This window comes from Ailuropoda melanoleuca, chromosome 4, assembly GCF_002007445.2.
Source record: "Ailuropoda melanoleuca isolate Jingjing chromosome 4, ASM200744v2, whole genome shotgun sequence".
NCBI lineage: Eukaryota > Metazoa > Chordata > Mammalia > Carnivora > Ursidae > Ailuropoda > Ailuropoda melanoleuca.
In genome coordinates, this window is record NC_048221.1 from 49,579,702 (window position 1) to 49,603,168 (window position 23,467).

General features: G+C 50.2%; 1 protein-coding gene across 7 annotated transcripts in view; it reads left to right on the forward strand.

The window, feature by feature from the left end:
• MTMR14 (myotubularin related protein 14) overlaps positions 1–23,467 on the forward strand; it is a 47,129-nt gene that overhangs the window by 13,999 nt on the left and 9,663 nt on the right. For 5 of the 7 annotated variants that reach the window (XM_002925044.4, XM_034658721.1, XM_034658722.1 and 2 more), the window contains 14 exons: positions 6–81; positions 381–441; positions 2,157–2,279; positions 3,365–3,438; positions 7,803–7,873; positions 8,492–8,566; positions 13,821–13,887; positions 15,157–15,242; positions 15,523–15,599; positions 15,849–15,885; positions 18,130–18,200; positions 18,966–19,024; positions 19,198–19,336; positions 20,069–20,245. In XM_002925044.4, the coding sequence (XP_002925090.3) occupies positions 6–81; positions 381–441; positions 2,157–2,279; positions 3,365–3,438; positions 7,803–7,873; positions 8,492–8,566; positions 13,821–13,887; positions 15,157–15,242; positions 15,523–15,599; positions 15,849–15,885; positions 18,130–18,200; positions 18,966–19,024; positions 19,198–19,336; positions 20,069–20,245 (1,193 nt within the window). The remainder of the gene's footprint in view (positions 1–5; positions 82–380; positions 442–2,156; positions 2,280–3,364; positions 3,439–7,802; positions 7,874–8,491; positions 8,567–13,820; positions 13,888–15,156; positions 15,243–15,522; positions 15,600–15,848; positions 15,886–18,129; positions 18,201–18,965; positions 19,025–19,197; positions 19,337–20,068; positions 20,246–23,467) is intronic. The other 2 variants (XM_034658718.1, XM_034658719.1) reach the window with 2 other exon arrangements.

The window sequence follows — 23,467 nt, forward strand, 5'->3', positions numbered from 1 at the left end:
CCCAGCACATTTGCAGGTCGGCTACCCTGGCTGGATGGGGGGAGCTGTATGGACGCACTGGCTACAACTATATTTTCTCAGGTAAGTATCGAGCTACCTCCTCTAAGAACAAGAGCCCAGATGTGGAGAATAGCCACCCACACCACAGTGGCATAGGTAGGGAGTAGGAGCAATCTGGGGGGAGACCAGGGGCCTTCCCTTCATCACTCAAGGAGATGCTGGGGTAAAGAAGACTGCCAGGCGTAGGGGACATCTGATGCGGAAAGACATGAGGGCTGTCCTTGGGGGTGGTGTCAGAATGGGGTGGGAGGAGCCAGGTCAAGAAGCCCCTGGGTGGAGCCCTGCGCAACAGCCTTGGTGCTGACAGGTTTCTCTGGCAGGGGGTGCAGATGATGCCTGGGCCGATTCAGAGGACATCACCGAGGAGGACTGCGCTCTTCGGTCAGTGCCAGATTGTTACGGATCTGGGCTTGTATTGGGGATGGGTATCTGACCAGTGGTGGGCATTTTCAGACCGATGGTGTATGTTCATCACTGGTCCAGGTGAGTGCTTTGGCTCCTTTCCTTCCACTGCTAAGTCCAAGCCCCTGAAATAGGGTTGTTGAGGTCCGTCCCATAGCTTCTGACCAGAGCTGATTTTATCAGCTGTCTGAGCAGTCTGTCTCCCTCCTAGGCAATATCTCAGCCCCAGGGTCCGCAGGTCTGAGACAGGGCTCAGATATCTGTGTGTGTGTGTGTTCAAGCCCTGTGGTATCCAGGGTGTGACCAGGGTGCTGACAGCCAGCCTGCCAGGTGTCACACAGCATACCTGGTACCAAGGCCCAGGGCAAGGGCTACAGTCCTCATGTGGGAGACCTAGAGACTAGACATTACATGGTTCATCATATTGTCAATAAGAGCTTGATACAGGGGCGCCTGGGTGGCACAGCGGTTAAGCGTCTGCCTTCGGCTCAGGGCGTGATCCCGGCGTTATGGGATAGCCCCACATCAGGCTCCTCTGCTATGAGCCTGCTTCTTCCTCTCCCACTCCCCCGCTTGTGTTCCCTCTCTCGCTGTCTCTATCTCTGTCGAATAAATAAATCTTTAAAAAAAAAATTTAAAAAAACATTTAAGAAAGAGCTTGATACAAAGAAGTATTTTAGGTCCCCTTAAAGGGGGGAAATGGGCTGGTTCACACTCTTCTACCTCCTTTCCAAATGTTTTTAGAAAAGGACACCGTAGGATATTTTGGAAAAGCACTTTTGCATGGTCTGTACCCATGGAAAGTCTTTAACCGGTGTCAGGCATCTCTGGAATGCACACAAGTACCCTAGTAAGATCAGCTGCCCAAAGTCATGGTTTGGTGCATGAAAAGGCATCTCACTATGCCCAGTTCTGCCTGTTAGTTCCAAGAGCAGCAACCCTGGCTTGTGGTCAAGAATGTTTGGCTCTTCCGCTGAGATCAGACGACCTCTGCCTCAGCCAGGCCGTCTTCCATAGCATACACTGTTCTTGGTGAGGAGGCTGCTGTGGACAGCAAAGCAGTGGGCATTAAAAAATTAATGGTAACTATGTACTCATTCTACTTTTGCCTTTATCTGTACGACTGATCAAAAGACACCCTGGGGGATTAGGAAAAATTTTATCTCCTTGCTTCTTAGACCTGCTAAGTAGAGGGAATTCACTTGCTAGTATTTCACAATCAGTTGACAACAACAGCTCCAAAAAGTCCATCTCCCAACAAGCATTTCACTCTGTTACATTATGAGCAAATCATATGGCTAACAATGGTCATAAATGGGGAAAAGGGGGGGTGGAGGGAGATAAACTCTAATGGAAGCTCAAAGAGTCTATCAGCCACCAGTTTGCTGCTTTTTAGAACTCAGAGATTATCTTGAGTCTTCTGGCTTAATGTCAAGCAGTGCCAAAATGCCCTTTCCCAGTTCCTGGCTGCAAATTGCTCCCTTTGAAATATGTCCCAGAGAGCAGGGTAATCTCCTAGAAAGTCACCTTCCCTGAAGCCAGTTGTTCTGTCTCGGCCCTCCCTCCGTCTTACGGAGAAGGCAAACAGAAGTTCTTGCCAGTGACATCTATACTTCCTTGAATGCACTCCCTACCCCGCAAACTTCTCTGAATGAATGTGCAGTACAACTTCTCCCTCCGGCTCTTTGTTTCAGAAGTTCAGACACACATCTTTTTGATAAGGTCAGAGGCTATGACATCAAGCTGCTTCGGTACCTGTCAGTCAAATACATCTGTGACCTGATGGTGGAGAACAAGAAGGTGAAGTTTGGCATGAAGTAAGTACAGACCACCTGCTGCGAAATAGGCAGAGGTGGTATGTTCACCGCTTTTCAGGTTGGTGATGGTCCGTAGCAGTTACCAAGGGCTCACCACATGCCAGGCCTCGTGCTGAGGGCTTTCTGCACATCTTCTAGCTGTCTCTTCAAACATTCTTGCAAAGGCAGGTCCTGCTATGCCCCTCTGGCAAGTGAGAAACTAAAGCACAGAGAGGTTAAGTAACTTGCTCAAGGTCGTGCAAATAGTAACTGAGGGGCCATGAGTCTCTATCCTGTGCTCTGCTGCCTCCTTCTCTTAGATGTTCTTGAAGGTTTGTCCCTTGGCTCCAAGTTCTGCACCATCTCTGGTAGATTAGAGTCTCTTTCTAAATGGAACAACAACAAAAAAATCAGTGTATATACCCAATTTTTACTTCACACGTGGACCAAATCTTGATATTTGATAAGGCAAAATTTGAAAATAATGGAAGCTGGGTTGAGGTGATGAGATGATAGAAGTTACTCCCCCCCCAAAATTTTTTTTCATAATACTGACTTTTACCTATGCTGAGGTTGTCTTAGAAAATAAGGTATACTGAGGCCTTATAGCTCAGCTGTGTGTAGATACCTGAATATTCCTTTCTCCCTTCTTCCCTCCACCTTTCAGAATGTCCTAAGTCTTTCCCTTTGAGATGCCATTTGTCCACCCTGTTTAGGAGTGTCCTCAGTGAATACTGGAGAAGGCAGTAGAGGCAAGAGTCCCCCAGAAGCCCCCTCTGGACGGTGTTTCAGTTACTTGCTCTTGTCTCATTCCACCGTCTGGGTCGGGGTGGTTGTGCTGCCTTGTTTGTGGGACTCAGCGGCAAGTTTGTCGCGCTTGTGGGCGCTGCAGAATTGGAGAATAACCTCTCACATGATAAGTTAGAGTAGGGGGCAGAGAAGGTACATTTCTTAATTGTTCAAAGTCAGCCCTGCTGAAGGGAGTCATTCCTAATTCTGAAGAGTAGTTTCTTTAGTGAGAGGTTGGTTTTGCGTTGTTGTAATACTCATTGGGGAATGGTGCATACGTGTTGTGATGCCGTAACACATTGTGTCCTGTCTTATAGTGTAACCTCCTCCGAGAAGGTGGACAAAGCCCAGCGCTATGCCGACTTCACTCTCCTCTCCATCCCGTATCCAGGTAGGGAGCTCTTTCCGGGGTCTAGTCAGGTGACAGATTTCTTAGGACTGGGGGCTCTCAGAGGCCATCTGCAGGCTTCTGTACTTAGGTACATAGGTGCCCTAGAGCTTTCCTGGAGGATCTTATGTTTTGTGTTGTCTTGGTTTAAAGATTTATTTCTTTGAGAGAAAGAGAGGAGGGGTAGAGAGAGAGAGGGAGAGACGGAAACTAAGCAGACTCCATGCTGAGCACTGAGCCGAACACGGGGCTCAATCTCATGACCCTGAGGTCCTGACCCGAGCTGAAGCCAGGAGTCAGATGCCTAACGGACTGAGCCATCGAAGCCACCCCCTCCCTCACCCCCGGAGAATGTTATGTTGATCAGCATAGGACACCGTGGCTCTCCGTCTTAAGCTCTCACACTTAGAGCAGGACACTGTCCTGGGAGGCACTTTCCCTTTGGGGTCCAGGGATTGACTCCTGGCTCAGGTACTACTACTACAACCCTGAGCGAGTTACTTTACCTCTCCAAGCTTCAGCTTTTCTCAGGTGTCGTTTGGAACTGGGAAAGGCTTAACTCAAGGTTTTGTTGTGAAGCTTAGATGAGATCATGTTTGTGAAAGTGCTCTGTGCAGGTGAAATACTATTTCAGCATAAAATACCATTGCTACTACTCCGTGTCAGCAGCTAATTGTGCTGCACTGGCCTTTGTGGATGTGAACCTTTGACTCTGTCTTGGGTGATCAAATTATTTATGGAGATTGCTCTAGGCGAGGCCTTCCTGGTGTTGAAGAACATAATTGCTGTGTCTGTAGCTGCATACCGTTGGTGGCCTCACCATGTTGTAAAGCACTTCGGTATACACAGAGCTAGCTGCATTTGTCTCTAGTGCCCAGATATGTATGAGACCTAATGGCCAGGGCAGTATCGAATGTACTGCATAGTAAAGCTGTAGGAGTCCAGTTGGTAACATTGAAGCTTTCTGACAGCACCTGCTTGTTCCGCAAGGGAGGCCAAAGAGCCCTCATGTCGGCACAAGACTTTGTCAACAGACAGCAGGAAGTGTCCTCTTTTTCCTCGAAACCTCTCTTCGGTTTTTCAGCATCAGCATCCGCCTTCGGTCCTATGCTGGACCTTGTCTCCTCGTATTGGAGCCACATAGGCAATAGCAAGAGCAGGCCAGTGACAGCGGCTTGCTGTACAGCCAGGTCTTCTCATTAGAACTACAAGTCTATCTAGTGCCTGGCAGGAGAGGGTATCCTCCCCAGTGTGAGCTGGTGGTATTCAAACCACGACCCTTGAGAGCCTGGCACTCTTACCGTAGTGGCCTCCCCCAGAGTCTCTCCACTCTTCTCTGCCAGCTTAGCAGTTAGTGCCATGTAGAGTCGGGCGTGAGTCCCAGCCCGATAGTTCTGTGTGTCTTTGAACAAGCACCTCAACCCCACCTCACACTGTCTTCATCCTCCATAAGATGAAGATAATGGTGCTTATTTCAAGGTAAAGTGCCAGCTCTATCCCTAACAGGTGCTCAATAAACAGCAGGCTAAATGATGGGTACACAGGGAGGAAAGGCGCTGCTGGGGGCAGATGTAACCGTGATGGTGATGCTGTGGGCTTGACCGTCTCAGAGCCACATTGTGACACAAGTGTCCTACCCAGACTGTCTGTGCTGGAGGAGTTAGATAGCTCTAAAGCTGATTTTCAGACCCCGCTCCCAGCTCCCAGATGTTTTGGGGGTCCACAGACTGAAGTACTCTGCTGAACAGAAAAGTCTGTGCTGTGTGAGGAACCACACATAGCTTTCTTTGTTTATATTTGGGTTTTAAGTAGAACTTGGTTTAGAACCAATAGTTTTGCTAGAAGTTTGCATCCTGTGCTCCGGAACTGTAGCACAGTAGTGTGGCAACTTGCTACAAGACTCCCTGCATCTTCCGCCCTTTGACCCTGTTATTCAGCAGGCCATCACGCAGCTAAGGTGGGGCTGCAGATGTCCGTCATGATGTGTGTTTATACTAGCAGAACATGAGAAGCATTTTCATTAGAGTGATGATTACTTAGTCATAGAAAAATGCTTAGACTTTTTGGTATAGAAAGATGCTTAAGATGCTAAGCAGGACACAAAATTGTGTAGTACAATGTCAGCAATATAAGGGGGAAAATGCTTTCACAAAAGAGGGAGGAGGAAATAGCTAAAACGGTAAGATGCTACAACCTGTGAATTTTTTTCCCTGTTCTTCCCAAGGTATCTGTGTCTAGATCTGATAGTTGTGTGTGTGTGTTGGTGGGAGGGCAATCAATAGAATCCAAATCAATAGAAATCAAAAAGCCAGAGGTTGGGGGAGATGCCATCACACATCCAGGTAAGGGGACGGGAGAAGCACTTTTTACCTGCTATGCTTATGTTCTTGGATTTCTTTGCAAGCCTAGATTACTTCTTCCCAAGGAAAAGAAACAATTCCTGTTACTGAAACCCCAGTCATGAACTGTGCTTTGTAGCTGTTCATGGCATCTCAGCTGAGTCCTCTGATGACTGTGAGGCCAGACGGGCACTCTTGATTCTCTCAGTTCTAGCTCTGTCAAATGGACTTGGACTGGCCTTTGACCGGGAGAAGTGTTCTGGGAGCACTTCCTTCAGCACACCAAAACAGCTGAAGACTCAGCTGTACACGTCTGATTGGTTTTCTCCTTGAGCAAGTGGCTGTTCTCACCCCCACTTTTGGTCCCATCCCTCTTGTCTCTCAGTGGTTTCAGGAGCCTGTTCAGGTAATGAATGTCAGGCATTGCCCTGGGTACTGAATCTATTTTAATTCTGTACATGTCTCCCAAGAAATTGCCTCTGTATCACAGGCTGGCCGGAGCTCAGCCAAGAGCCTGCACTGTTGATTTGAGCAGGTCAAGTTTGGGAAAACAGTCCTTTGAGGATGCTCTGAGAAATAATTGGTGGCTTTTCTAAACCTGGGCTCATAAGCCCAGGACCTCTGTCTGATATTTATATTTCTTCTTTCTGCCAGTGAGGCACCTTAGAATAGACTGGAGTGTTAGAGCTGAGGATGGTGTCCTGACTTCTCAATCAGCAGTGAGGCCTGCGAGATTAGAGTGCAGATGTGTGTGGGATGGAAGCCCAGGATATAGGACACGGCCTGCGTCTCCAGACCTTCCTCTCCAAAGGAAGCTTCCCTATCTTCCCTGGGGTGGCCTCACACAGGAACTTGGCCCAAGAGTAGCTGGGGAAGTTCCATGTGAATTTTTTTGGCCTGTGGCCACCTCCACAGAATTTGGACATCCGTTTTATTGCCATTGGGTGGGGACCTCACCAGACTTGGACCTGTGGCCAAAGGCACGTGCCCTCCAAAGTTTGTATGGGTTCTGATTGAGGAAGTGAGAAAAACTTCAGCAAGCTATGTCGCAGTGCCTTCTCCCACTCTTGAAGCCACAGCAGCCCCAGAATGTTCACTGTGCTGTGATAGATGAGCAAGCGTCATTCTCTGTGAGCCAAGCAGTTGACTATAAGCTGCAGGGCTGGCCCTGTGGGCCCTTTCTGCGGCAGCAGCACGGTATCATAAACACTGTTGTCATCTATAATACTAATGGCTATCATTCGAAAGCCGTCTGTACCAGTGCTTGCTAGGTGTTCATATGTATTGTTTCATCTTTAACCATTTTATAAATGAGAAAGTCAAGGCTTAGAGAAGTTAAACCACCCGTTTGCAGTCACAGAGCTAAGTGAAAGGCTGAGATTTGAAGCTGAGTATGTTGCTGAAGCCCTTTTTCTCCACTGTTCCTCTCTGTATTCCTGAGGGCCTACTCTGGCAGAGTTTCTTATAGTTTTTCTAAAGAATGAGACAGAAAAGTACCTCTCAGCCAGGTTTTTTGGAGACGCACATGTCTCTTGAGCACCTGTCATGTTTCAGTCACTGTCTGTGGTCTTTCCCACTGTATCAGTGGAGGCCTGTGAGGTTGGTGTTAGACAGGAGGGAGACTGATCCTCGGTAACTAGGTAAGTGGCTGAGAAAACTGCTGCCGGCACTCAGATGGTAAGCCACGCTTTGTTTGCTGGTTGTTGGCACTTCAGGGACACATAGGACAGAGGACCTGAAATCAGGGACAAATGACCAGTAACCTCTGAGCCCAAATGGAGGAAGATAACAAAGAGGTGTGCAGACAGGCAGTACCTCATCAGGAAGCCTTGTAACTAGAAACCAAAGGAGCAGCAGCTCTTGCCTGCCCTTGCTACTCCCCACCTGTGTCAGCTGTGGTCCCATCTACAGCCCACCAGTATGGAGAAGCGTGTGAGCTGGTGGCCATCTTGATCCTTTGGCACTCAGGGGCATCTCAGGAAACTGGGCTAGCAAGGGTGATGTCTTAACTCTGCCCTTCTTTTCCAGGCTGTGAATTTTTCAAGGAATATAAGGATCGGGATTACATGGCTGAAGGGCTCATTTTTAACTGGAAGCAGGTATGAGCAGTAACATTCATCAGCTTGGGTCTTAACATTTCTTTGCAAAGGGAGAGCATGGAGAACAGCTTGCGATCTTTTTAGGGAAAACAACTACCTTTTCTTTTCTCTTCTCTTCTCTTCCATGGATGAGGATCATTATTTTCCTTCCCTCTTCTCTTTGTATGTACATGTTGAAATTCTCATATATGCTTTCCTCTCCCTCCTTAATTTATCCCTTTCTTCAAAGGTTTTTTCCAGGGGCGAGATAGGAAATATCCTTCCTCTCTGCTCTACCATCTGCGTAAAAAGTGGGCCCAGCATTCTGTTCCTTTCCCAGTTGGCAGGAGCAGGCCAGGGGAGCCTGCTGGATGCTGACTACAGATTCATCATGTCTGTCTCAGCAACAAACACTAGAATGGCCCACTGAAATACTCCACTTGGAAGCAGTGTCTGGCCCCTTTGATTTTCAAACTGTCACTCCTAGGGCAGCACAGGCATCTGGCCCAGAGAAGGCGAGCACTGTGGAGGGGTGTCCTGCCTGCCTGGGGTAGCCAGAGCTTCAGGGTCATGACCTGCCTGTCACCATGGCCTCTCCTGGTGGCTACCTGCATCTCACGAGTGTCTTTCTGCCCTCAGGACTACGTCGATGCCCCACTGAGCATCCCCGATTTCCTGACTTGCTCTCTGAACATTGACTGGAGCCAGTATCAGGTGAGGGGCCTGACTCGAGCAGGGCAGGCTAAAGGAGGGGTGGAGGGGATCCCTGGGGCCTGCCCCAGAAGTCCTTCATGCAGATACCAGAAGGTCTGGCTCGTGCCCTCTGACCTCTCACAGCCTAGGAAAGAAGGAGCTGCTTGACTATTTAGCTCTCCCCTGATTTACTCTTGGCCCAGAAAATCAAAGCTTTCTGATCATGACTCACTCAAAGATTTACGTCCACCAGCAGGTTCTGTTTCCAGAGGACCTCATGGAGTCTGCTCTTCCAGCTCTGGGCTTTAGTGACATTTTTTCATTTTTCCTTTTAAATGCATGTTCTGCCAGAGGAAGTGCAGAGCTGTCTGACCTCGTTTGATTATAGAAACTTTAAAATTGTTTCCATTGTGCTCCTCTCCCCTCTCCCCATGGAAGGGGCCCCAGTCTTAACTGGATGGATCCCTCTCTCTACCATGTTTAGCCCACTGTAGAAACCTAAAGGCCATCAGCAGTTTCCTTTCCACGTACTTTAGCCAGGACAAGGAACCTTGGTCTCCCCACTGCCTTCCCCATGTCCGTTCCTTCTGCCTGGCTGCCACGTCTCACCTCATCTTGTCTGGCTGCCACACTGCCTTTACGATTCAGCTCCAGTGTCTTCTCCAGGAAGACTTCCCCGATCTACCTTCTCTCCCCTCTCCTCAGAGGGTTGGATGCCTGTATCTGCATTCCCATTGACCCTGGGCGTATCTGTCATGGAATTTCCCACTGAGCTGTAGTCACTGATGGAGAGATCTGCTTCTCCATCTCTGGTAGAGTGCGCTTCAGGAGGGTGGGGAACCACAGCTTGTGCATCCCCAGCACAGAAACTGGCATGGAGCCTAGAACCGGAGAGGCCAAGCCAATGCATACCTAGAAAACTTCCTGTTTCCCTCCCCTTTTTTGCCCCTGGGTCTGGACAATTCCCATCCAGCCTTGAGTTCTCCCTCTGGCAGAGAGGCCATGTAGGCAGCTGTGTGCTCGCTTATCACTTGGGCTTTGTATCCTGGTCTGTAAGTGGTCTGTAAAGGCGCAGAAGCTGTGCTCATCTTTTACACCCAGCCCCTGATTACAAAGTCGATACTGCGTAACTGTTCGAATGAGTTAGAGTGGTATCAGGTGTTCTCTATGCAGGTGTTTCCACATGAGGGAACTTCAGGAAGAACAGGCCAGTTTTTTGTTGTGCCCCAGAAGCCTGGAGAAGAAATGGGTTGGGGGATCCTATACCCTGGTCTCAAGTCTTACGTAGTACCTAGACAGATTGAGTGGCCAAACGAACTTGCAGGTTTCCTTCTTAGTTTGTTGTATGCAGAGGTGTCACGTGGGCCCTACTCCCAGCCACCCTTATTCTTCTTTCTGGCACCATTCTATTTTTTTTTTTGAGATTTATTTATTTATTTTAGAGAGTGTGCAAGCATATGCACGTGCACATGGGGGACAGAGGGGCAGAGGGAGAGGAGAGAGACTCTCAAGCAGACTCCCCACTGAGCATGGAGCATGACACAGGACTCGATCTCATGACCCTGAGATCATGACCTGAGCTGAAACCAAGAGTTGGAGGCTCAACCCGACTGAGCCACCCAGGCGCCCCTCTGGCACCATTCTTTCTTCTTGTGCACAAACTGGGTGTGAAGAACTACTTAACCAAATAAGGTGCAAATAGGGGTTTAATGTGTTGATGCTGCCTAGGATGGATGACTCTTTAGGAAGGAGTCCTGTGCATATGACGAGGAGTTCTGCCTAGTAGATCAAGGCCCTGGATCTAGGCCCCAGCTTGCTCGGCCCTTCTCTAAAGGCTTTGTGATTTTGAGCAAGTGGCCTCACTTCCCTCTAAAAGTGGAGTTGACAACACCTATTTCAGAGTTGTGGCGAGGTTCAAGTATGATCATGGTATGAAAGTGGCCTCTTAACTGAAATGCCAGATCAATTTTAATGATGATAATTCAGAAGTAGGCTGCTAGCCTCTTATCTCAAGGGACTGAACACTAATAAAATGCTAGGCACAAAAGTAGGAGGGCAGGGCATTTTCCCTCTCCAGTATTGCTCAGCCACTTGGTCTTACTGGGCCTCCTGCCATCGTCTTCCGCAGCCAGGTGTGGGCTCTTTCTTGTCAGCCCCTTTAGCATGAGTGTCCAGGACTCCCTGTTACTCCTCCTAATCTCCCCAGGTGACCTCATCTGTTGTCCACTCCATTAGCCCACTGCTGTCACCTGACCTGGGATTCTGGGCCACGCCTTCTTTGGGGATCCACATCTACATTACCTCTTACCAGTGTCTCTTCACGCAACCACCCTCAGCTCAAACTGCCTGAAATGGAATTGGCCACAACCCACAGCACCCCAGGCCCTCAACCATTTACCCGGATGCTCAAAGTCAAAACTTGGATTTTTTCCTCCCACATCCATTGCCAGGTCCCCTCAGTTCTCTAAATCTCTGCCCCTGGTGAAACTCTCCAGATCTCCTTGCCTCCATCTCCTGTACCACTAGCCTAGTCTGGGCCGCTGTCACCTGGGTGCATCTCATGTCTGAACAGGTGCCACATTGAGGGAGAGCTGAACGTAAAGCATTTGAATAGGCCTGGCAGATAGGAATACTCAAATGATGGAACAAGGTCATCATTGTCACCCCTTCCTTAGAATGCACCACTGACTCTTCCGTTTTCCTCAGAGTACAGTCCAGTGACCCTTAGTGGGTCACTCTGCTCCACACAGTCCAGCCTTGTGTTTGTGACTAGCTGTCCTTTCCCTCTTCTCCAGCCACACTGACCTCCTTTCAGCCCCTCAGGGAAGAATGCTCTCCAGGTTTGCACATGCTGTTCTCCCTGGCAGGAAAAAACTTGTCTCCTTTCTCCCTCTCCTCTTCTACGGATGTCACCACCTTCAGGAAGCTTCCTTACTGGTCTCCATGGATCATACTAGGCTCAGCTCACCAGTTACATGGTTCTGCAGGATCCCACAGGTCTCCTTTTAGTCACCACACCTGCAGAAGTTCACTTTGCCTTCCCTCTCCCACAGCCCTGTTAGGGGGCTGGGCCGTCATGGACACTGCTGTTTCCCAGGGTCAGGCTGGCCCTCAGTGATGTTCACAAGTGCGGGAACACTTCTGGCACTACATGTTTGAGTATTGCTGCCCTCCATGTAACTGGATTGAATTCTTTAGAAGTCTGCTCGTTCTTTCTGTGCCATAAGACCCCTTCCAGTGGCTGCTTCTCCTCAAGCTGGCTCCTGACCATGAACAGTCATAGAAGTAATGTTCTACGGGTGCCTTCTAGTCCCAAAGCACTAGGCCTTGTAGATGCAGAGATTCCAGAACGGCCTCCGCCCTCACTGGGCTCAGTCTAAGAAAAGAAGCAACAACATAACCATCACCTGGTAGTAGAGGTATTGACCAGTGGCTTCTGAGACTCAGTAGAAGATAATAGGGCTGGGCCTTTGAAGGATGAGTAGGAGTTTGCCAGCCACGGGGAAGAGTACTCCAAGCATAGATACGTAAGCAGTGGCACGGTGCTGAGCTCTATCCCCAGAGACGTGGTCATGGAGCACTTCTGAGAGAGTTAGTGCTGAGCCTACATTTTAGTGCATTTCTCAGGTCCTCCTCACATTCTACAGTCAGAAGTCCCTACAGGATAGCATGTGACTACACACGTGAATCTCACAGTCTAGAAGGGCTGGGTTCTGCCCCAGCTCAGATTAGCTATATGACTTTGGGCCTCTCCCAACCTAGAGCTCCACAGCCTACAGTTCCTACGCCAGCACTGGGCACGGTGAATCTGCTGCCTCTCCCTGGTCCTTGGTGTCCCCTTCCAGTACCCACCATGGTTATTAGAGCCCTGCAGGCCACGGCCCTTGGTCACTTCCTGCCCTCTCCTGTATGCTGCAGCTTTTCCCCAGCTTACCTGACCTCCCTGGGCTTTGTGCTGCTGCATGGCTCCTGACTCCTCCCTTGCCCCCTCCTGCTTTTCCTCACCTGCAAGAATCACAGCTCAGAGGAAATCTGTTGACAGTGGTGTGTATGACAGGTTGAGCCAGACGAGTGACGAGACCCCTGTGCTACTACGGGTAATGACTTCATTAGCGCAGTGCTGCAGCGGCCGTCTCTAGAGCTCTGAAAGTAGGTCACAGCCCTCCAGGGGCTGTGGGAGGGTCAGGTAAATGAGCCTGTTTGAAATTCCTGGGAAAACCATTCCCATTACAGGTGCCATGTTCGCCCTCCCCCAGAAAGTGCTCTCTCCCTGTCACCCGCCGGCCTCTCCACACAGCCCCGGAACACTGATAAGCAGTTGTGTTGGGAGGCTGTCCCCAGCTAGGGGGAAAGGGGCCTCAGAACTGGGTCAGGCCCTTCCATAGAATTCCAGATTCCAGTAGACTGTTTGTGAGAGAGTCTGGTCTAGACCTTTTGCTTTGGCTAGAACAGAAGTTCCATACTTTTTACAGTTTTTCTTATTTTTCATCTCTCCCCTACCTCATGGACCTCCAGTTTTGAAAGGTTTTGTCTGCCAATCAGACTACATTTGCTATTCATCGGAAGACAGAGTATGTGGGGGCGGCTGGGTGGTGCAGTTGGCTGAGTGTACGATTCTTGGTTTTGGCTCAGGTCTTGATCTCGGTCATGAGATCAGGGCCTGCATGGGGCTCCATGCTTGGGATTCTCTCTCCCTCTCCCCCCCCACTCATGCACGCGCACTCGCACATGCGCGTGCTCTCTCTCTCTAATAAATAAATCCTTAAAAAAAAAATATGCAGTGAATAGCAGTAAAAAGTGAATGAAACATGGTTGGTGAGGAGGTTGAAGGTTGATATTTTCTGTGATGTGACAGCAGATGAAAGAATGGCTCTTTCCGTTTGGCACCAGTGGTCACAGGCTCAGGGCTCTTTGTTTGCTTCTGTCAACTCCCTGGTCAGCCATGCTGGGAGCCCAGGGCTTAGAGGAGGCTAATGTGTGGCTGCTGCTGCTGGGTGTGGGGCTGTGAGTTGCCCAGTCCCCTGCAGGGCTTCCTACTCCTTACCATCACATCGTGTTAGAATGCAGGGTAAGGCGGCCCACAGGATGAGGGTGCAGGGAGAGGTGGGAGGAGCTCTTGGAGTGGGAGTGAAATCTCAGATTATCTGGCCTGTAACCAAGACCTTTGGGTACTTGTTGCTCAAGAATGACTCTTGGATTTTATTTTTTAAATACCTTAAGTTCTCAGTCTGAGTTAAATATCGATTCCTAGACACCTTTTATTGTTCTTCAACAGAGTTGGGACCTGGTGCAACAAACACAAAACTACCTGAAACTGCTGCTTTCCATAATTAACAGCGATGGTGAGTCTGCCTCTGCCTGAGCCTTCAAGCCATTGGACCTTCTGGGTATTCCCAGGTCATGATACCATGAATATGTTAGTTGGGGTCACACACCCAACTTTTGCTTTATGGGAGGATTTAGGGATTCCCTTGTCCATTGGCAGCTTTATTCCACATCCTTAAAACCTTAGAAAACAAAATCGTGAGCTCATTACCATCTGACTATGCAAGGTGTTTCTACAGTGTTGTGTGTGGGGCTGGAATTGCCTCTTCTAATTCAGAAAGATGAGAGGAAAGCAGTTCTGGTTTCTTATTGGGCACATACAAAAGTCCCTAGAGGGCTTGTTTTCCGGGTGGTACTCCAGCTGGTTTGGCTGTTTTGTTTGGATGGGCCCATCCTGCTTAGTGTCTCTAGGGTGGGCTGACTAACTCATCGATACCAGTCTGGACTTCTGCTCTGGCTTAAACAAGTGGAAATGAATTAGGTTATATAACCAAGAAAGCCCCAAAGCAGAGCCAGGTGCCTAAGAAATGTCACAAAGAATCTCCTTGTTTTTCATACCCGCTGTCTCATTAGCTTCATAACCGTTCTTGACTTATTTCCTGCCATCTGACCTCCCCCAGAAGAGAGAGAGCGCCTCTGTCCCAGAGCTCATGCTCAGTGACCCAGTTTGGGTCAAGTGCCCATCCTTGAACCAGTCAGTGTGGCCAGGTGTACAAAAAAGTCACATGCCTACCTCTGGAGTTAAGCACTGGTTCTCTACCTGGGGCAGTACTGCTTCTAGAGAAGTGGGTGTTGTAGGAACTGGAGGAAGGGGCTTCTTAAGAAGGCGGCTTCTGGAAAGATGGGCATTGTAGGAACTGGAGGAAGGCTAGTAGCATTTGGTGTGTGTTAGCCAAGAACCCCAAATGTCCTGCAGTTCCTGGGACAGCCCTGCATAGTGAAGAATTGTCTTCCTCCAAAATACCTGTAGGGACCGCTGAGAAATGCTGGGTGGGGATATGCATATCAGCCCCACCTAAATGACCTGGGCAGCACTACCCAAGCAGTACTGTTTTTCGAGAAAGGTAGCCAAAAGAAAGAAGAAATGCTGTATACAGAGACAAGTCCCTACCACTCACTCTTTTCTGGGACTAGGTGGGAGAAGAATCTTGGGGAGGCCCACCAGGAAGAGGGAGACAAGGGGTGGCATGGCTCTCTGACACCAGAGCAGGGTGGTGGCATGTCCTCTTCTCATGCACCTATGTTTGCTTTTCTTCTGGGTTTCCTGTTGTGTGGTTCCTGAATAGATGACAGCGGGCTGCTGGTACACTGTATCTCAGGCTGGGATCGGACCCCCCTCTTCATCTCTCTCCTACGCCTTTCCTTGTGGGCTGTGAGTATGGATGAGCTAGGCCGTGGGGTCGGAGAACTTGCTGAGGCCACCTACCAGGATCTACTCTGGGAGCATTAGGACTGTCTCCAGAAATTAGAGATTTGGAGCGAGCAACCCCAAGTGTTCAGAACAAGTGTTAGTTGACTAGTGTTTTGGGGACTGTTGAGCAGCCCGGTTGTCACTGAGTCTGTGGTTGCAGTTCAGCTCCTGGGACAAGGAGGGGGCTTTGTCATGGGGAGTCATCTTTCTAATCTTAGCTTGTCTCTCTGGTGTCTTCCAGGATGGGCTTATCCACACATCCCTGAAGCCTGCTGAGATCCTCTACCTAACCGTGGCCTATGACTGGTTCCTCTTTGGGTAAGCCTTCAGGGAATGTCAGGTTGTTGGATGGGCATGATGCCTTGGGAACGGTGTTTCCATGTGTATGTGATGTGGTGGCTCCTGTGACAGGGTTAGAGGTGAAGACAATCCCACCTCCTTGGGAAAGACTGAAGGTGCTACTCAGGCCCCACCTGAGATTGTGGTCTGTCCCTGTAACTCTAGTCCCCCTTTGCCCTCCCATCTTGGGGCACTTCTCGCTTTGACCTCCTCGCCTTCTTGTTTCAGGCACATGTTGGTAGATCGGCTCAGCAAAGGAGAGGAGGTGGGTACTATGAGCAAATGCTGGGGCTCTGAGAGCAACAGCGTGATGTCCTGTTTGGTGTCCACACATAGGGGGCAGTTCCTTGCCCAGTGCGTGTGGGGATCAGGCCGCATGGCCACAAAAGCACCAGCAGAGTAGCCCCCATTCTGAGCCTCCATTCCTCTCTTGTGCAGTAGAGAGTAACACTTGCCCCCATGGCTGCTGTGATGTCCGTCTGTCCGTCCTCTTCTTGCTTTTGCTGCCATCTTTCTCACAGGTGACCTTGTTTTCTGCACTGTTATGGAACCAAATTACAAGGTTTTTCCTGCGCTCCTCAGCCCTACAGCTACAACCCAGAGGCTCTTCCCTGTCTGTCTTTCCTGTTCACACCCATTCAGCAACTTTCAAGCCCCAGGGCTGGCCGAGCAAGCAGGGTCCTGCCCGGCTGCTCTCCACCAGTCCAGGGAGCAGACCCAGACCAGGCACAGCCAGCTAGGCTCCAGGGTCTCCTTACTCTCTGGGCACTGTCCCCTCTTCCTCTCTCTGCCCTTTCTACATCCCATCCTTTTCTGCTTTTCGCAGTCTTTGCCTCTTTGGTATGCTTATGTTTCAGCCTGTTTTCCCTGCACGCAGACCTGGAATCAGACCTGAGTTTGAACCCTGCTTGTCCCACCTATTACCTGGTGACATGGAGTAATGTGATTCACCTTGAGTCCCCTGGTGTTGATCATGCTGCCGCACAAAAGGAGTGAGTCTAGGTGCCCAGCGTGGGAGCTGTCACACAGCGTTAGCGGTTTCTCTTCTGCCCCCTGTCCACCCTCCGCCTTTTCCTGAAGCATCTTTCTCACCCTCCTGAGACTGCCTTCTTTCCAAGCATCTTATCTTGTGCCTCCTCCTTTTGTTCCTTCCTGTCAGCGGCTCCTCTCCCCTTCCAAATCTCTTCTTCTGAGCGCTTATCGCATCTGCCAGGGCTGCAGAGCTCATAAGCCTGTTCCTCAGAGGCCTCTGTGAACTCTGTCAGAGGCAGTGACTTTGGCATGGAAATGAGCACATAAAGCCCCTTCGCAGCCTCTCATTTTGAGACTGGTGCTCCAGAACATTCTGCCCTCCATGCCATCTCCCCCACCCTCAGAGCAAGCTGGATTCTGCCTGGCTTGGACAGAGGATGAGGCCGAGTCCAGTGGGGTCTGGATTTGGACCCTGGCCATCTCTCAGCATAAACAAGAGGGTCTCCTCAGCTGGAAGGGTTGGTTTTCAGGGTGTGGGCTTTTCTCTTACCCCCACCAGACACTCTAGACGCTGATGCTTTCAAACAAACAAAACAGAGGCCTGTTGAATGGCACTCTGTCCTCCCCAGCCCTTGAGGTTCACAGCACACTAGCATATTAAAGACTAAAGAGTCTGTGGCGAAGACACCTATTTAATTGTATGAAACCCAACATTTTCATATTGACCTAACCTAGGGCACCCTCCCTCCCATTTGGGGGGGGGTGCGGTGTGTGTTTGAGGAAATCATAGGGGACTCTGGGATACCGTGTGAGTGTTTATCCAAGTGAGGGTTTGATGGACCACACCTTTCAGAATCACTGGGGAGTTTGTTTAAAAACGGCAGAGACTGCCTTGTGTGCACTTTGTGGGGGCCCATTTGACTAGGGCACTGGCTGGAAGGGAAGAGAGAGGTGGTGGGAATGCAGCTAGAGGTCAGAAGCTGCCTCCTGCTTCTACCCACCTCAGACTCTGAGCCAGACCCTGGCTGCCCCTCACCCCTGGTTCTTCTGAACTACTATTTCTGGGTGTTCCTCCTACAAAATCTGATCTCTTTCCCTTCCATTATGTTCCTGCAGTGTCCATTAATCTCCTCACCCCCAAATAATCTCTCTCCCTGCTGTTCTTCCCGGTTAGCCTCTGTCCTTGGGGTTCTTAGGAGAGGCTGAGCGGAAAAGCTGCCATTCTCTTTATCCTTTTTAGTGGCTTGAGAACATGCGTGTTGAATTGGAAGATGGTTTGAAAACTCACTGGCTTACCCTTTTACATTCCCTTCCTTCCTTGCCCTAGCCCAGGCACATTACCCTGCCTGCCAAACCCTCTCCTACCCATTTATATCATTTCTAGAGCAGAATATCCAGCAGGGTCCTTGAGGCAGGGCTGTTGTCCATTAGGGGCTGACCAGGTGGCTGGCTGCCCTCTCCTGGGAGCTCAGCCACCTAGATTCTTCTCCTTGGAGAAAGCTGTCTTCTCATGTGTGCTGCTTTTTGGTTTCTTCAGATTTTCTTCTTCTGCTTCAATTTTTTGAAGCATATCATCTCTGAGGAGTTCTCTGCTCTGAAGACACAGAGGTGAGGAGAGACTGTTCTCTCACACTGGGCAGGGCACTCTGGGAAGGACCACTCTGGGAAGAGTAGGCAGAGTCTCACTCACCATCTGATTCCCTGCCTGGCTTCCCTGCATGCTTGGCAAGTTGGCTTCTCGTCCCTGCCTTCTCTCTGAGGCCCGGGTAGAGGTTCCTGGTGAGAGCCAGTGGGGAAAGAGGCTCTCCTGCCTGTGAGGCAGGTCTGGGGTCAGCCTGCAGTCATAGTAACAGAAAGGCTTTGGGATAAAGGAGTGGTCTCTGGTGACTAGGAGAGCAGGGCACGTTGCTGCAGGGGAAAGCCAGCCTAGGGACAGGAGGACTCCCAGCACCCCATACTCTGGCTGAGACAGCAGATTCTTTTGCCTGCCCTTTCCTGGGCTACCACAGAGGTGTGCCTGCATCTCTGTGCAGCCCACCACCATGGAACAGAGTCTGCCTCCGGCCTGGGAAACACAGGAGTCTTGCCTCACAACCTCTCTGAGAGTTGGGGTCTTTGAGTTCACTTGCCTTCCAAATCCAAGCTCCTAGTTGTATTGGGCCAGATTGAACTCTAAGGGGCCAAGGTGAAAGTCAGGCTTTGCTGGCCTTTCAGAAGTGGCCTGACATTTTGCAACACTCTAGGTGGGATCTGTCTCATTGATTTGCCAGTGAGTTGGAGCTTCTTTCCCAGGCAAGCAGCATGCTGGGCATGGAGATGACAAAGAAGACCCCAGCCCAGCATGTAATTCACTATTCTGGTTTCTGTTTACAGGAGGAAGAGTTTGCCAGCCCGGGATGCAGGCTTCACTCTGGAAGATATCTGTATGCTGAGTGAGTTACAGGCCCCAGCAGATTTCCCTTGCTCTGTGCATCTTTCTGAGTATAGATCACGCAGGAACTGTTTGTTCTAGGAACTTCTCTTTCCAGCTGTATGGTGTGTAATAGCTAGGGGACCAGTAGTGTGAGAAGATAATGTGCTGACCGATGACACTTGCTTCTTTCAGGACGAAAGGACCGCGGCAGCACCACCAGCCTTGGCAGTGACTTCTCTCTGGTTATGGAGAGCTCCCCAGGAGCCACCGGGAGTTTCACCTATGAGGCCGTGGAGCTGCTCCCTGCAGGAGCACAGACTCAGGCAGCTTGGTGAGGGACCAGGCTGGAACTAAGCTTGCTCACAGCTGTGGCCCAGGGCCACCAGCTCCAGGGAGCCCCAAGAACAAAGGGGGCCCCCGACAGTAGGGCTGAGAGCACAGCTCCATGCCCTGCTGTCTCTCCTAGCCCTTAGAGGCCAGCCATCTGGTTGGTGAGGGGCACTGTCCGCGGTGGCCCAGGAACATAAAGGGCTGGGGCTCCCTTTGGGACGAAGAAAGAAGCTGCAGGGCTGGGCACACAGAGTGGGGTGAGTGGAGGCTGATGTTAAAGAGACTCCCTGGGTGAGCTCCCTTATATCATTTGCCTGGGAGGTCGGGGGCCCGTTAGAAAAAAAAAGAAAACAATAAGTGAGTTCAAAGTGATGATTGTGAATTGTGAATTTGTTTGAGGCAGAACTCCTCTGAGAATCTGATGATTCTGTCTCTAGACAGATGACTCAAACTTTTGTTTTATATTTGGAAGGAGGGGCAATTACTGAGCTGTAAAGAATCTAGCGTGTACTCTGAGGCCAGTAGGCCAGCATCATTTGGATGTCACATTCTCTCTATGAAGACCCAATCCTTGCCACTCAGGGCCGAGCCTGAGTGAGTGCTAATGTATACCCATTCCTATGTGGCATTTTCCCAGTGGAAGTAAGGACTGGGCCCTGACATTTGGTAAAAGTGGGCAGAGGGCTTGCCCGGCGTGGCCCCTTGGCCAACAGCCCTATTCTTTCTACTGCAGGAGGAAGAGCCACTCATCCTCTCCACAGAGCGTGCTCTGGAACCGGCCACAGCCCTCGGAGGACCGCCTGCCTTCCCACCAGGGGCTGGGGGAAGCCAAGTCTTCCAGCTCCTCATCCTCGAACCATTCTGACTTTTTCAGGATGGGTAGCAGTCCCCTGGAGGTCCCCAAACCCAGGTGAGGAGCTCCAAAGCCCCTAATGGTGGAAGTGGTTAGCTCTTCCCTCTTAATAAGCCCGGAGAGTGGGGTTCCAGCCCCTGATCCGGTGTCTAAGGTGGTGTCTTGGGACAGAGTTCCTTGGCAAGCAGCCTGGTGGGCAGTGTACCCAGGAGGCAGAGGGGTTTAACAAGCTTGCAGGCCTACCCCTGTTTGGAGGATGGGTTAATGTTTGGGTAAGAGCTGGACTGTAGAATGATTTGAGACTCCTTCCCAGAGCCCTAGCAGATGGGGAATCTAGAAGGTGTACTGATTACGGCGTGATGGGCAGAGGGTCAGGGCTGCCTCTCCCTATGGCCTTTGGTGGGTCTCAGCCTTCATGGCCCTCACATTCTGCTTAACAAGATGGACCCAGATCCTCAAAGTCCTTGGTTCTCACATTCCATGTCTGAATTGGAGGGGCAGTGAGGAAAACGGACAGGAAGTTAGACTAAATATGTGTAGCTCAGCCAGAGAAGTGCTCAGCTAGATGGACAGGTATGGCCAGAGTGTGTTGCAGGAATAGTGTTCTCTAGAAGAGAGTAAAGCTGAACACTGGGCAGGGGCTTAGGATTGAGGGATGGTCTGGCACTTGGGGAAAGCATTTCCCGGCTGACCCCATATCACTGTTTCCATGTCATACCCACAGGGAAAGAATCCTGTGAATTGCTTTGTTTTCTAAAGTCTTGAGAATGTGTGGCCCTTCTCGAGAGAACAAAGCAGTGTGTGACTTACGAGGTCCTTGATAAATTCCAAGGAGAAAGGGGCATTTAGCATAAAGAGTATGAACTTTGGAGTCTATCCCAGACATGAACCCAGCTCTGAAATGTACTGCTCCGAAAGTTTCAGGTCTTTTCCCTGTAGCAGGCCTTTTAACAGGAAACTGAGTCCCAGAGTCACAGGCATATTACAAGGAAAGACCTGAAACTTCTGGAACCCTCCTCCTATCCCCCTCTGGCTTTTCTCCATGGGCAAAAGCAGGCAATGGAGGAAGAGCACCTTCCCCATTCCAGCAAAGCAGATCAGCTCTAGGCCAGTAGGAGCTCCACGGAGTGCATGGACCAGAGGAATCCTGTGTGCTCACCTCTGAAGGTGAGCCCTTCAACCTGGAGCACTAATGTGTCTGCCAGCGGTGTAGCTGAGTCTACTAAACAAAGAACGTGACTCCTCTGACCTCACAGAAGGGTTGGTGAAGATAGCTGAGGAGAGATGGTGCCAGGCCAACAAGTCCACATGCCTGTGCTTGTTCCTATCCTCTGTGTGTGCCTACTGCCACGCCACCCTTGTCTGCACACCCGGCTTTCCTCAGGGCTGCCCTGGGGCTGTGGTGGCATGGCCTAACCCTCGCAGTTCTGGGCTGGAACTCCTGTTCAATGTCCCCACGTGCTTTCCTGCCTGTGCAACATTGCTGGACAGCTGGAAAGGAGACCAGAAGAGTCCTCTTATCCTCTCAGGTTCTGCTCCAGCCTTACCTGTCCCAACTGCTAGGAGCCCCCTCCCCCCGCCCCCCCCCCCCCCCCCCCCCCCCCGCCGCTGAGGCAGCACTCCCATCACCTCTTCACACACCCCAGCTTTTTATTATTCCCTTCTTTCTTCCAAGAGATCCTACTTCCTAATCTTGTGACCATTTCCTTCAATCTCACCAGTGGTTCTCTGCCTGCACTGGGTGGCTCAGACTCTTAGGGCTGGCCCAGGAGAGCTACAAAGGCCCCTCCCTAAGGAGACAGAGGAGGGTTGGGGGTGTCCTCTGGCCTTTCAGCCCTGTGTGCTTGGCCTGGTCGAGGCTGGGATAGCTGGGTCAAAGTGGGGCGCAAGGGCTTGCGAGGCTTGGGCTGGGCTGCTTTGTACTGTTTGGCTCTGCCAGTCTATTCTGGGAATGCCCGCTTGGAGCCCGCCTGGTCTGGCCAGGCAACAAGGTTCTGGACTGGCTGCCTGTTTGCCAGAGCTTTTGAAAGACTAGATTATTCAGATTTGGAGCATTCTAATTATGTATTTCCATTAACATTAAAATTAATTTAGTCTCTTTTATCTTAAAGTGCCTGAGGGATCCTGTCATTAGCTTCCCTGCCTCTCTTAGGTAACAACAGCAAATCAGCTTTTTAATGCAGTAGGGGGAACTGTATGGAAAGAAACCCTTTAGTAAAGCTGTCTGTGACAGCTGAAATTCCCCTCATTATGTGAATTCTTTGGGTTTTGAATGCTCCAAATTCTATAAGTGTATCTCTCTTAAAGCAGGACTTCCCTATGAAAGGAGTCAGTAAAGCTTTGTTCAAAGTTAAGTAGGTGTTGGGCTGGGGGAAAAGTTTTGTGGGGTGCTAATTCTTATCCAGTCCCAGCCCCATACTCCTCTCTGAGAAGACTGGTGGCTTTTTGCTTTATTAGCTGCCACTGCAACAGCTTCTGATTGAGCTGCATTTCTGGACCATTGTTAAATTTCTAATCACCTGCAGGGCTGGGGACTGAGAAGAGGCAGGGCCGGTGCTCTGAGCTCACATGCCTCCCAAGGTCCTGGTTAGTAAGAGGCTCATCCATACATGGCCTTGGTCTCTGCTCCAGAGTCAGACATCTTTAGGGGTGGGAGGTTGCAAGCACAGCACTGTCCATGCCTGAGGAGGGATGGTGCCACCACTGAGCCCAGCTTGAAGCTAAGCTGCCTAAAGAGCAGATTTAACTTGGCTAGGGACACCTAGCAGCCTGGTTGAATAGCTAAGCAGAAACATAGGAACCAACTTCTGTTGCCCAGCTAGCTTCTCTTTCCCCATCTTCCACTACATATCAACTGCTCATTATAATCAGTGAGCTCTGTCCTGGGTGACATTATAATCAGTGAGCTGTGTTTAATGAGGCAGAGAAACTAGACTGCTTTCTGCAACACACAGGGTTCCTGTCCCATGTTTGACATTGTCTTTCATGGGATCATAACTTCAAACCAAGGATGAGTGGTAAGAAGCCTAAAGGCATTGCCAGCTTAAGACTCAGTAAAGGACCCTTAGAGTCCTAAAACGTTTCTTGAGCTGCTTTGGGAATGCAGAAGTTCCCTCCCTCTTTCCTTCTCTCTCTCCCCTTCTTCTTTCTCTCCCTCCCTCCCTCCCTCTCTCTCTCTCTCTCACACACACACCCCAATGTTCAAAGGTTTAAAGTCCAGGCTGGGAAAACTGATTATTTTTTCCTTTTTTTTTTTTTTTTTTTTTTTTTTTTCAAATG